This window comes from Muscardinus avellanarius (genome assembly GCF_963383645.1).
Source record: "Muscardinus avellanarius genome assembly, chromosome: 1".
Classification (NCBI taxonomy): Eukaryota; Metazoa; Chordata; class Mammalia; order Rodentia; family Gliridae; genus Muscardinus; species Muscardinus avellanarius.
In genome coordinates this window covers 224226258-224239700 of record NC_137786.1, presented here as the reverse complement: position 1 = coordinate 224239700, position 13443 = coordinate 224226258, and the positions used below count along the sequence as shown (strand labels likewise).

The 13443-nt window shown below is 44.6% G+C and overlaps 1 protein-coding gene across 1 annotated transcript in view; it reads right to left on the bottom strand.

Moving 5' to 3' along the window:
• The window catches only part of ZDHHC5 (zDHHC palmitoyltransferase 5), a gene marked incomplete at both ends in the record, with an annotated part of 31257 nt that overhangs the window by 2338 nt on the left and 15476 nt on the right, over positions 1 to 13443 (bottom strand). Inside the window, 7 exons of the mRNA XM_080703720.1 lie at positions 671 to 783; positions 1444 to 1567; positions 1995 to 2127; positions 2642 to 2733; positions 4916 to 5018; positions 5175 to 5347; positions 7445 to 7602. Of these exons, the coding sequence (XP_080559846.1) occupies positions 671 to 783; positions 1444 to 1567; positions 1995 to 2127; positions 2642 to 2733; positions 4916 to 5018; positions 5175 to 5347; positions 7445 to 7602 (896 nt within the window). The remainder of the gene's footprint in view (positions 1 to 670; positions 784 to 1443; positions 1568 to 1994; positions 2128 to 2641; positions 2734 to 4915; positions 5019 to 5174; positions 5348 to 7444; positions 7603 to 13443) is intronic.

Sequence of the window (13443 nt, the reverse complement as noted above, 5' to 3'; positions counted from 1 at the left end):
TAATGCTCCTTTTGTGACAGACACTAGACCCCAGAGCCCAAGGAGTGAGTCAAGAACAGAATCAAGAGGTCAACAGTACGCTTAGAACTTTGGAATGCATTATCTAGTGTCAGTTGGAACAATTTACATCTCATTTTAAGATGTAGAAAATGAGGCTTAGAGAAGGTAAATAACTTGACACTCTGATGGCAAAATTGGGTTTTGAAATCAGATCTGTCAATGTGCTTTTACGTATCATGCTAAATTGTGCTCTCTTTGCCGGACACGGTGGCACATGCTTGTAATCCCAGTACTCGAGAGGCTGAGACAGGAAGATCGACAGTTCACGGTCAGCCTCAGCTACTTAGTGAGTGAGGCTCTCTGCAACTTAGTGAGACCTGTTTCCAAATAAAAAATAAAATAGGGCTGAGGGTGTAGCTCAGAAGTAGAATGTCCCTGGGTTCAATCCCTGGTACCACACACACACACACAAAATAATAATAATAAATAAGTAAATAAAAATAAATTGTACCCTCTGATGAACACACTATCAAGGAAATTCAGTTCCACTAATGCCATCAATTCATAAAATGCCCATGGTTTACTTCTCTTCCCTTTTGCCTTTTCTTCCCCAGCTTCTGTTTTTCCCAAGAGCTGGCATGTGTTATGACCCCCTTAGAGTGCACAGTACCTTGGCGCTGGAGGAATGAGGCATGGCGGCTGATGTGCTGCTGCTACTGTAACCTGGTCGGTACTTGTACATGGTAGGCGTGGGGGGGCTGTCCTTGCCCAAGAGGCTGCTATCTGCAGGGGGAAAATGCCCAGGGAGCACTACTTTACAAGCTGTTCTCTTAATCTGCCTGGGGTTCTTTAATATATGGAGCATTCAAGGTAAGAACAGATATACCCAGCAAAAGGAAAGTAAGAGACACGATTATGCTGAAGTTTAGACTAACCCCCTGAGGATGGTAGCACACTCCTGTAATTCCAGGCACTTGGGAGCATGAAGCATGACGACAAGCTCAAGGGCAGCCTGGACCACTCAGCAAGACCGCCTCACCTCAGGATACAGAGGGCTGGAGATGTAGCTCAGTGCTCAGTGGTGGGCACCCCAGGGCCACACCCCTCCCTCAAAAGAGACTAAAAGCTTTTGCCAGCCCAGAACGCAGGGTGGTGAATGGCACCAACAGGTCCTAGGAAATTCTCTGGTCTGTCTAAGGCGATAGTTTCCCCCACAAAAGCCCGGTTCACTGCCAACTGCTAAATGGCATCGCTCCTCTCCCACCTATCTAAGAAACTGATTTAAGTGCCACCTGTTGGGTATTCGAAGCCACAAGAATAGAGCTCCCGGTCCGTGCCTGCCTTCCAAAGTTCACAGGAGAAACGGTCTCCAAAGTTCACAGGAGAAACGGTCTCACGCCTGTCTTCTAGTTCTGGGGTCCCACAGGTCAGGGCGGCCCTTACCTTCATTAGTAGCCAGGCTGAGGTGTGTTCGCAGCCCTGTGTAACGGCTCAGGTCCGGCTTGGGAGGCGGCGGCGGTTCTGCATCAGCAGACTGGCTTTCTGTTATCTCCAGGCTTCCTTTAGACTTGATAAAAGAGGGGAGGGGAGGGAAGTCAGAGACCTGGGCACTGGGACAACTCAAAGTATTAAATTCATACAGAAGTATTGGAGAATCAGCTATATATTTCTAGGACAGGAGGACAACGCACAAGAGTGAACTCGGGGAAGGTACTAAATTAGGAAAAGTGTCCAACAGGCTTAATTCCATCACACATTTGTTCGTGTCAGCCAACAATTGCTTGCTGAGTTCTGCCACCTGCAGGCTCTTAAGTGTTATGACAACTTAATGAATGGACTCAATTTCTACTGTCGCTGAACTTAAAGACTTGTATATAAATAACTAATACAAATTAGTGATTTTATAAGAAAGATATAGACTAAAATCAAGTTTCCATCCCTGCCATGGGTGGGATTCTCCAAATTACCTGGCCTTACTTCTCTCAATTCCTCACCTTAGTTCTCCTCAGCTCTCCCTGGATGCCATTATCCATGATCTTCACAGTTTTCTGCCCATCTGACACTTCTGGTCGAAGGAAAGGAGGTCTGATTACAATTGTCTTCTCTTTCTTTGGTCTCCCCAAATACCTAAGTTTCAAAAGTGAGAAGGCTTTAATTCATTCATTTCATTCATTCATTCAAAAAAACCTACTGGTTGCCTACTATGTGTAAAGCATTTTGGGGTTGGGGTGGGAATATAGCTCAGTGAATAGAGCGCAGGGTCCTAGGTTCAATCCTCAGCAGCAAAACAAACAGTCCTCCCAGGCCAGGGAGAAGGTTAGCACGAAGTCAATTTATTGTGTTCCATGAAGAACTGCAGGAAGACTAGAACTCTGAGCAGAGACATATCTCAAGACATTCTAGGGTAAATCTTATTCATACTCAACCCTCAAAGGAATTTACCAAAATGCCTGAAGAATATCAGCTCAACTCACAGGGTCCACGAAAGGCTGAGCATGCCTCTCCCTTACAGGCACTTCCCACCAAGACAGAAAACCCTTCCTAAAAGGCTATCTACCACCAGACTCCCCTATACCCAACAAGCCCAAAGGAGACAAAAGTTGTACCAAGGGTAAACACTACTCCAAAAAGGTAGGTGTACCTGGGTGCTGGAGAGCTGCAGAGTACACGGCTAACATTGTTACAGCAGCCATTGGTGAAGGGGTTCACGCCACCTCGGAATTTACCCGTAACCTAGAAGGAGGATAAAAGGAGCAGGTCCGTCAGACTATGGGACCTTGACTCCCAAAGGCCAAACCTGATAAACAATTACTGTGTGCCCATTATCTGGACGATACAAAAATGAGTAAAAAGTTCCACCATCAAGAAACTTTTATGTGTGATGATTAAGAATAGAGACTCTAGAGCCCGGGTCCTCAGGTTTTTGGGGTTTTTTTTTTTTTTTTTTTTTTTTGGCAGTACTGGGGACGGAACGCAGCTATACCCTCAGCCCTATTTTTAGTCTTTATTTTGAAATACGGTCTCACTAAGTTGCAAAGGGCCTTACTAAGTTGCTGAGGCTGTCCATGAACTGTGATCCTACTGTTTCAGCCTCCCAAATGCTGGGATTACAAGCATGCCTGGCATCCTGGCAGGTAGGTAGGGTGTGTGTGTGTGTGTGTGTGTGTGTGTGTGTGTGTGTGTGTGTGTGTGTGTCTTGGCAGAGGTGTGTGTGTGTGTGTGTGTCTGTCTGTCTGTCTGTCTGTCTCCCCCTGGAGGTTGAACCCAGGAGCATTCTACCTCTGAACTACTCCTGCAGTCCTATGTTTTTTATTTTGAAACAGTCTCATTAAGTTGTGGAGGGCCTCGCTAAGTTGCCTAGGCTGCTATTAATCTGTGATCCTCATCTCAGTCTCAGTCCCAAGTACTGGGATTACAAGCTTGTACGATCACACATGGCTAGGGTCCTCAAATTTTTATCCTAGGTCTAACTCATGGTAGCTATCTAACTCTAAAATAAGTTTCCTGCTGGGTGTGGTGGTGCACGCTTGTAATCCCTGCACTTGGGAGGCTGAGACAGGAGGATCACACAGGTTTGAAGCCAGCCTCAGCTACTTAGTGAGGCTCTCAGCAACTTAGTGAGACCCTGTTTCCAAATAAAATATAAAAAAGGTCTGGGAGTATAGCCCAGAGGTAGAAAGCCTCTGGGTTCCACCCCCAGTACCACCAAATAAATAAATAAATAAATAAAAAATAAGTTTCCTTATGTGAAATGAGATAAGCAGCTTTCTCAATACTCAACAATAGGGTAATCCACAGATGCTCAAGTCCCTTATATAACATGGCATAGCACATACATATGATCTATGCACAGCTCATATACTCTAAACCCTCTCTTGGTAACTTCCAGCACCTAATGTAATGTCAGGCAATTTTGTTCCCAAGAATATTCCACTTGCAGTTAGTTGAAATCACAGATACAGAACCCACAGATAGAGCGGCAGATGTACAAGAGTAAGCAATTAAGACTAGCTACTATTACATGCAAATTTTTTTTTCAATTTAACTAGCACTATAAACTTCTTGAGGGATGGACCAACTCTTTCATTGTTTCTATAAACCCAGAGCTTAAATAGTCTAGTATAGCCAAGCATGGTAGGTGAACACTTATAATCCCAGTACTTGGGAGGCTGAGGTAAGAGTATCACAGGTTTGTGGCCAGCTTCAGCTACTTAGTGAGACCGTTTAAAAATAAAGAATAAAAAATAGGCCGGGCGTGATGGCGCACGCTTGTAATCCCAGCGCTTGGGAGGCAGAGACAGGAAGATCGCGCAGGTTCAAAGCCAGCAACGCTGGCTTAAGAGACACAGTTTCCAAATTTTAAAAATATAAAAATAGGTCTGGGAGTATAGCCCAGAGGTAGAAGGATTTCCAGGAACCCCAGTACCACAAAAAAAAAAAAAAAAAAATGGGGCTAAGGGTTTAGCTCGGAGGTAGAATACACACACACACACACACACACACACACACACACACACACACACACACATATTGTGCCATCCAGTAAACATATTTCTTTTTGGTGCTGGGGATTGAATCCAGGAGCACTCAATCTTCTGAGCTATAACCCCAAGACTATAGTACTATTTTATTTTTATCTGGAAACAGATTCTCACTAAGGTACCCAGGCCTCTCAAACCTGCAATCCTTCTGTCTCAGCCTCAAGTACTGGGATTACAGGTGTGTGCCACCACGCCTGGCTCAGTAAAAATTTAACAAATGGCCTGTTTTCACATCTAATAAGTCATACCTCACCCATCACTATCTGCACCATCATAGAAAGTGTCTACTCATAGAAGCAGACAATGCTGCACACTAGTCAGAGGGCTTAAGACACTGCCCGCTCCTCAGGCATCTCCTGTCACTTCTCCCATACCTGTTCATTGGTTGTGCGTCCCCTCGCCACCAGCACCACATGAAATCCTGTGAGGCCAGCTACAGGGATGAAGAATAAGCCAGCCACACACATCACTGCCATTCTATTGCCAAGTAGTCAAGGAGAAAAGAACAATGTGTCTTCCCGAAGCCCGACTGTAGTCATTTCCCCTTTGACCCTCACTACCACAGGACTCAACTTTCAACTTTCTTCATTCCACCTCACCCCAATCCCACAGCCCAAAGGCCTTGAAGGATACGTGACAGCTGTGCGAACCCCTGAGAGTTCCTCTAGGTGGTAGAGGACATAAAGGAGGCCAAAGCCAAACACACCCATAATGTGGGCTGTCAGGGAAAGAAGGAAGAGGAAGAAATAACGGTAGTTCCGGCGACCAATACAGTTGTTCACCCAGGGGCAGTGATGATCGAATTCCTAGAAGCAAAAAGAGACAGAATGAAAGGTATCCTTGGACTATAGCGCTTGATCATTTCTGTCAAGAACATGCTTCTAGCCGGGCGTGGTGGCGCACGCTTGTAATCCCCGCGCTTGGGAGGCGGAGACAGGAGGATCGCGCAGGTTCGAAGCCAGCCGTGCTGGCGTAAGAGACCCTGTTTCAAAAATATATAAAATAGGTCTGGGAGTGTAGCCCGGAAATAGAAGGGCTTCCAGGAACCCCAGTACCACCAAAAAAAAAAAGAACATGCTTCTAGTCCCAAAACTTGGGAGAAGTACTTGAGACAGGGGGATCTCAGGTTCGTGGCCAGCCTCAATATTCAGTGAGGCCCTTTGCAACTTAGTGAGATGCTGTTTCAAAATAAAGAATAAAAAACAGGACTGGGGGTGTAGCTCAGAGGTAGAAATGCCCCTGGGTTCAATCCCCAGTACCATAAAAAAATTAAAAAAAAAAAAAACAAACTCAGGCAGTTTCTCTTGCTCTGTATTATCTATAAAGGAAGACCACCCAGAGGTTGGTCAAAGGCTAAGGCCAGTTCTCAAAAGTTTATCCTAGAGCCGGGCGTGATGGCACACGCTTAGAATCCCAGTGCTTGGGAGGTTAAGACAGGAGGATCGCACAGGTTCGAAGCCAGCCTCAGCTACTTAGTGGGGCTCTCAGCAACTTAGTGAGACTCTGTTTCCAAATAAAATATAAATTAGGTTGGGGAGTATAGCCTGGGGGTAGAAAAGCCCTTGGGTTCCACCCCTAGTACCACCAAAAAAAAAAAAAAAAAAAAAAAGAAAAAAATTATCCTATACAACCAAGGAACTCTACAAAGGACAAATGTAGCTGGGGGTGGTGGCAAACACCTGAAACCCCAGTACTCAGTAGCTTGTCCAAAACTAGCCCCAGCAACTTAGTGAGACTCTGATTCCAAATAAAAATTAAAATAGGGCTTGAGGTGAACTTCAAAGGTAGAATGCCCCTGGGTTCAATACCCAACACACCAAAAAAAAACCAAAATAAAATAAAAATAAAACCAGCGTGGTAGCACATGCTTATAATCTCACTTGAGAGGCTGAGACAGGAGGATTGCAGGTTCTCAGAGAGTCTCAGCTACTCAGTGAGGCCCTCTGCAACTTAGTGAAATCCTGTTTGAAAAATAAAAAATAGCCGGGCGTGGTGGCACACGCTTGTAATCCCCGCACTTGGGAGGTGGAGACAGGAGGATCACGCAGGTTCAAAGCCAGCCGCGCTGGCTTAAGAGACCCTGTTTCCCAAAAAAAAAAAAAAAGTATAAAAATAGGTCTAGGAGTGTAACCCGGAGGTAGAAGGGTTTCCAGGAACCCCAGTACCACCAAAAAAAAATTTTTTAAATAAAAAAATAAAAAGTAAAAAATAGCGTTTGGGATGTAGCTGGAGATACAGTGCTCCTGGATTGTATCCCCAGTTCCTTAAAAAAAAAAAAAAAAAAAAAAGTTAAAAACTGGGAATGGGGGCACATGCTCGTATTTCCAGAATCTGGGGGTTGAGACAGGAGGATAGTGGTTCTCAGACAGCCTCAGCTACTAAGTAAGGCCCTTTGCAACTCAGTGAGACCCTGTTTCAAAACAAAGAATAAAAAAAATAGGTCTGGGGGTAGAGCTCTGAGGTAGAATGCCCCTGGGTTCCATCCCCAGTATTGGAAAAAAAAAAAAAAAAAGAAAAAAGGTTAAAAAGAAAAGACAAGCAATGCAGGGCAGCTAGGAGGAGAAATGTCACTGAAATTTGAATGCAACACGATGACTCTGCCTCGTGGAAGCAAGAGATACACAAAGCCAGGACAGATAGCGAAAGACAAGCCAAGGGCGGGAAGGCTAGCACTATGAGCCCCGGTGTGGGAATGGTCTGCTCATGTGGGATTAAAGCTCCCCTCCAGTAGTAACAGAATACTACCGCTCTGCCTCTCACACATACTTCATTCCTGAAACCTTTTGACAAGCGAGGCCAGCCGGCCAGGACTGCACTTCACTAAGGCCAAGAACCCACTCTGCGGGTAGGAAGGAGACACCTGCGCGAACACGAGTCGAGTCTTGCTCGCCCAGCGCTCTCACCTCCACACAGTTGTCACAGACACTGCAGTGGGAGCATCGAGGAGGACGGTAGAAGCGGCAGGTGGCACACCACTTCATGCGCACCTGGATGCCCTTGATCTCCACTGTTTTGTAAAGGGGAGCTCGGAAATCATCTTCTTTGTCCTCATCCTCCTCAGCTATAAAGAAGAAAAGTCAATTAGAGACAGTGGTGCTAACCGGGCATGATGGTGCACACCTCAATCTCAGTACTTGGGAGATTAGACAAGAGGACCTCAGGTTCAAGACCAGCCTCAGCAACTCAGCAAGATGCTATTTCTAAACAAACAGTAGGGCACGGTGGTGCACACTTGTAACCCATGCATTTGAGAGGCTGAGACAGAAGGATCTAGGTTAGTGGACAGCCTGTGCTACTACTTAGTGAGGCCCTTTGCAACACAGGGAGACACTGTTTCAAAATAAAGAATAAAAAATAGGGCTAGGATTGTTGCTAGGAAGTAGAATGCCCCTGGGTTCAAGGCCCAGCACCTCAAATAATAATAATAATAATAATAATAATAATAATAATAATAATAAAGCCTGGCGTGGAGGTGCACACTTCTAATCTCAGTACTTGGGAGGCTGAGAGAGGAGGATTTCAGGTTTGAGGCCAGCCTAAGCTACTTAGTGAGACCCTCTGCAACTAAGTCAGACCCTGTTAAACATAGAGAATAAAAAGTAGGGCTGGGGTGTATCTCTGACATAGAATGCCCCTGGGTTCAATCCCTAGCACCACAAAAATAATTTTCAAAAGGAGGACTGGGGTTGTATTCTGGAGTTAGAAAGCCCCTGGGTTCAATCCCCAGTATGACAAAAACAAAACAACAAACACTACTTAGCATTAGGGATGCGATAACATTTAAAATATGGCTTCTGCTTTTGAGAAATGCAGTCTAATGGTTAAGAAAGACTAGAAACTAGGAACTGTAAGACGGAGAGAGCTTTGGAATACTATGGGAACACAGATGAGGAAGTAATTTATTCTGCATTGGGAAGTGGGTCTGAGAGAAAATGACTCAGAGGAGGTGGCTCTCATATGCACATGCTGATATTCTTCAGTTTACATAATATTATGAATGTTTTAAAGAAATAGTTTACATATAATACATATATAATGAGTTTGCAGAATAGTTCAATATCTAAAAGTACATGGTTAAACTATAATAATCCAAGAGAAGAACTAGCATCAACCTTTTTTTGTGTGTGTGGTACTGGGGAATTGAGCCCAGGGGCTTTCTACCTCCGAGCTACCCCCCCCCCCAGCCCTATTTTTTATCCTTTATTTTGAAACAGGGTCTCCCTGAGTTGCAAAGGGCCTCACTAAGTAGTAGGTGAGGCTGTCCTTGAACGTTGATCCTCCTGTCTCAGCCTCCCAAATGGTGGGATTACAAGCTCGTGCCACCACACGGAGCTAGCATCAACCTTTTTCCTACACAAATCCCCAGATGGTTTTTTCCACTCTATTTTTTTTTTTTTGGGGGGGCAGAATTGGGGATTGAACCCAGGGTCATTTTACTTCCATGCCACAACCCCAGCCCTATTATTTTGGAACAGGATCCCACTGAGTTGTGGAGGGGCTCACTAAGTAGCCATGAACCGTGATCCTGTCTCAGCCTCCCAAGTACTGGGATTATAAACTTGCACCATCATGCCCAGTTCCCCACCTCTTATTATTTTTGCAGTACTAGGGATTGAACTCAGGGTATTCTCCCTCTGAACTTGGCTATACTCCCAAACCATTTTTTTTTAAAATTTGGAAACAGGGTCTCTTAAGCCAGCAAGCGGGTCTCCGCCTCCACCTCCCAGGCATGTGCCACCACACCCGGCTTTTATCCTTCCATCCTTCCTTCCTTCCTTCCTTCCTTTCACAGGTCTGGAGATGGAACCCAGAGGCATTCAACCTTCGAGCTACACCCCCTACCCTATTTTTTATTCTTTATTTTGAAACCGGGTCTCACTGAGTTGCAGAGGCCTCACTAAGAGGCCTCACTAAGAGGCTGTCCACAAACCGCGATCCTCTGGGTCTCAGCCTCCCAAATGCTGGGATTACAAGCGTGCACCACCATGCCCGGCTATTCTTTATTTTTGAAACAGGGTCTCACTAAGTTGTAGAGGGCCTCTACAACTTAGTGTAGCTAAGGTTGGCAGTGAACCTTCGATCCTCCCGTGTCAGCCTCCCAAGTACTGGGATTACACCATCACACCCAACTTATTTTTTATTATTATTCTAGCAAAAGATATACATAGAAAGGAAACATAAATGATGCGTGGGGATTAAAAATTAAGTTTCAAATTTTACTGTCTTGAAAAATGTCCACAATATAAATAAATAAAAAAATGTAAAGAACCATACAAAAAGAATGAACCCACTTTGAAAATATAAATAAAAATGGACATACTACTACAGATATGTGACATATATAAATTAATTTAAAAAATACAGAAAAGCTGGGCATGGTGGTACATGCCTGTAATTCTAGTACTTGGGAGGCTGAGATAGGAAGATCGCAGGTCCCCGGCCAGCCTCTGCAACTTAGTGAGACTCTGTTTCAAAATAAAGAATAAAAAAGAGGGCTGGGGGTATAGCTTAGAGATAGAATGCCCCTGGGTTCAACCCCCAGAACCACAAAAAGTTAAAATTAAAAAAAAGAAAAATTTAAAAATGCAGATATAAAAACTGTATCTTCAAGCCAGGTATAGTGGGCACACACACTTGTAATCCTAGGTACTCAGGAGGCTGAAGCATGAGGACCTCAAGTTCAAGGCTAGCCTGGGCAAAATAGCAAGACTCACAAAATGAAGAAAGAAATAAAAAGGGCTGGGGAGGTACCTCAGCACTAGAGCCTAGTACTCCAGAGGTTCAATCCCCAGCACCAACACACACACAAAATAAAAAACTTTTGCCGGGCGCGGTGGCGCACGCTTGTAATCCCCGCGCTTGGGAGGCAGAGACAGGAGGATCGCGCAGGTTCGAAGCCAGCCGCGCGCGCTGGCTTAGGAGACCCTGTTTCCAAATAAAAATGTAAAAATAGGTCTGGGAGTGTAGCCCGGAGGTAGAAGGGCTTCCAGGAACCCCAGTACCAACAACAACAACAACAACAAAAAAACCTTTTTAGGGCTGGGAATGTAGCTCAGGTAGTGAGCTTGCCTGGTATGTGCAGGGGTCTGGGTTCAATCCCCAGCACTGCCAAAAAAGAAAAAAACATTACTAGCATTACTAGAAGGAAATATATGTCAGTATAACCGTAGTTATCTCTGGGCTGTCAAATTATAGGTAACATTTATCTTTCTAATACTTCATAAAATGAGTATGCTACTTTTATTAAAATCTTTATTTTTTATTTTCTGTGGTGCTGGGGATTGAACCTCTGGAGTACTAGGCTCTAGTGCTGAGGTACCTCCCCAGCCCTTTTTATTTATTTATTATTTTTGTGACAGAGTCTTGCTATTTTGCCCAGGCTGGCCTTGAATTTGAGATCCTGTCTCAGCCTCCCAAATGCTGGAATTATAAGCATGTGCTACCATGCCCAGCTCATTCATTCATTCATTCATTCATTCATTCATTCATTTTGCAGTACAGGGGATAGAACCCAGGCATTCTACCTCCGAGCTCTACCTCCAGCCCTATTTTTTATTCTTTATTTTGAAACAGGGTCTCGCTGAGTTGCAAAGGCTGAGTAGCTGAGGCTGACCGTGAACCCGGATCCTCCTGTCTCAGCCTCCCAAATGCCGGGATTATAAGCATGTGCCACATGCCCGGCTCTTCTTCATTTTTAGATGAGGTTTTGCTGGGCTACCCAGACTTGCCTCAAATTTGGGCTCAAGAAATCCTGCCTCAGCCTTCTGAGCAGATGCAACTACAGACATGCACCTCAAGACCAGGGCTCAAAAATCTTTACTTTAAATAAAATGCTTTTCTAGCCGGGCATGGTGGCGCACTTTGTAATCCCCGCGCTTGGGAGGCTGAGACAGGAGGATCGCACAGGTTCGAAGCCAGCCTCAACTACTGAGTGAGGCTCTCAGCAACTTAGTGAGACCCTGTTTCCAAATAAAGTATAAAATAGGTCTGGGAGTATAGCCCGGAGGTAGAAAGCCTCTGGGTTCCACCTCCAGTACCACCAAAAATAAATAAATAAATAAAATGAAATGAAATGAAATAAAATGTTTTTCTTGTTTGTGGTACTGGGTGTTGAGCATAGGGACATTCTATCTCTGAGTCAAACTCCTAGCCCTATTTTATTTTGAAACAGGGTCTCCCTAAGTTGCTAAGGATGGCTTCAAACTTGAGATCCGAATATTCTACCTCCAAGCTACACCCTCAGCACTATTTAATTTTGAAAAAGGATCTCGCTAGGTTGATGAGAGTCTCAGTTTGCTGAGCTGTCGAGCCTGTGATCCTCCTGGCTCAGCCTCCCAGGTACCAGGATTACAAATGTGTGCCACCATGCCCAGCTTTTTTGCTTTTTTTTTTTTTTTAAACTAGGTGTTGAATCCAGGGGCATTTCACCTCTGAGCTACACCCCCAGCCCTATATTTTATTCTTAATTTTGAAACAGGATCTCACTAGGTTGCAAAGGGCCTCACTAAGTAGCTGAGGCTGGCCACAAACCTGCGATCCTCCTGTCTCAGCCTCCCAAGTACTGGGATTACAAGTGTGTGCCACCATGCCTGGCTGCTTACTTCTTGAAAGAAGTTTTGTTACTCACCAACTTGGCTTCTTCATTCCTATCCGAACCACTTTTAGTAATTTCTTTGTATTTCTTTCTCACACATACATAAATACACTATTAAAACTATTCTTTTGGGTGGAAAGAAGGTACTGAGGATTGAACCAAAAGGCATTCTACCTCTGAGCTATACCCCCAGCCCTTTTTATTATTTCTATTTTATTTTATTTATTTTTTATTTTATTTTTTGGTGGTACTGGGGGTGGAACCCAGAGGCTTTCTACCTCCGGGCTATACTCCCAGACCTATTTTATATTTTTATTTGGAAACAGGGTCTCACTAAGTTGCTGAGAGCCTCACTAAGTAGCTGAGGCTGGCTCCAAACCTGTGTGATTCTCCTGTCTCAGCCTCCCAAGTGCTGGGATTACAAGTGTGCACCACCACATCCCGGCTCGTTTTTTTCCCCGGCACCATGGATAGAACCCAGAGACATTCTCCCTCCAAACTACACCCATGGCCCTATTTTTTAGTCTTTATTTTGAAACAGGGTTTCACTGAGTTGCACAGGGCTTAAGAAGTAGCTATGGCTGTCTGCAAACCGCGATCCTCCTGTCTCAGCCTCCGGAATGCTGGGATTACAAGCATGTGCCACCATGCCCGGCATCTATTTTATTTTGAAACGGTCTCACTAAGTTGCCGAGGCTAGCCTAGAACATACAGTCCTCCTTTCTCAGCCTCTCATGTACTGGGATTACAGGCATGAGCCACTAGGCAGTGTTAATACTCTTCTTGTTAAGACCTATTATTTCTTAGTTACCAAAACAATGGAAGTTTTGAGTTTATTGGATCTACTTCTGACACTGCCAACTATCAGTGACTTCATAAACTTTCCAAGTTCCATCTTTGTCCCACTTTTTCCTACTAACCGCTCTTGTTCAATCCCTTTTCACTGGCTCCCCCTCCACTGCTCATTATAAAAGTGTCTAACTTTGATTCTTTCCTGACCGCACTCGACTTTCTCTAGATAATCTTACTCCTTATCTTCGAATACCGCGATTGGAGTCCTAAATCAGGGTCTTTGATTCTATTCAACTGTCCACTGGTTAACTCTCCCTCAATGACACATCAGTATCTCGTGTCTGAGGCCGGGAGAAAAAAAAGTGGTAGCGCACTCGCTCCGCATATGGCAAGCCTTGTGCTCAACACCCGACATTGCACACAGGCGCCAGTCTAGGAGAAGGCGCTCTGTTCCCTCCAAACATGTAAACATTCTTATACCTCGTAGTTTATAAAATTAGCATCCAAGTTATCTCA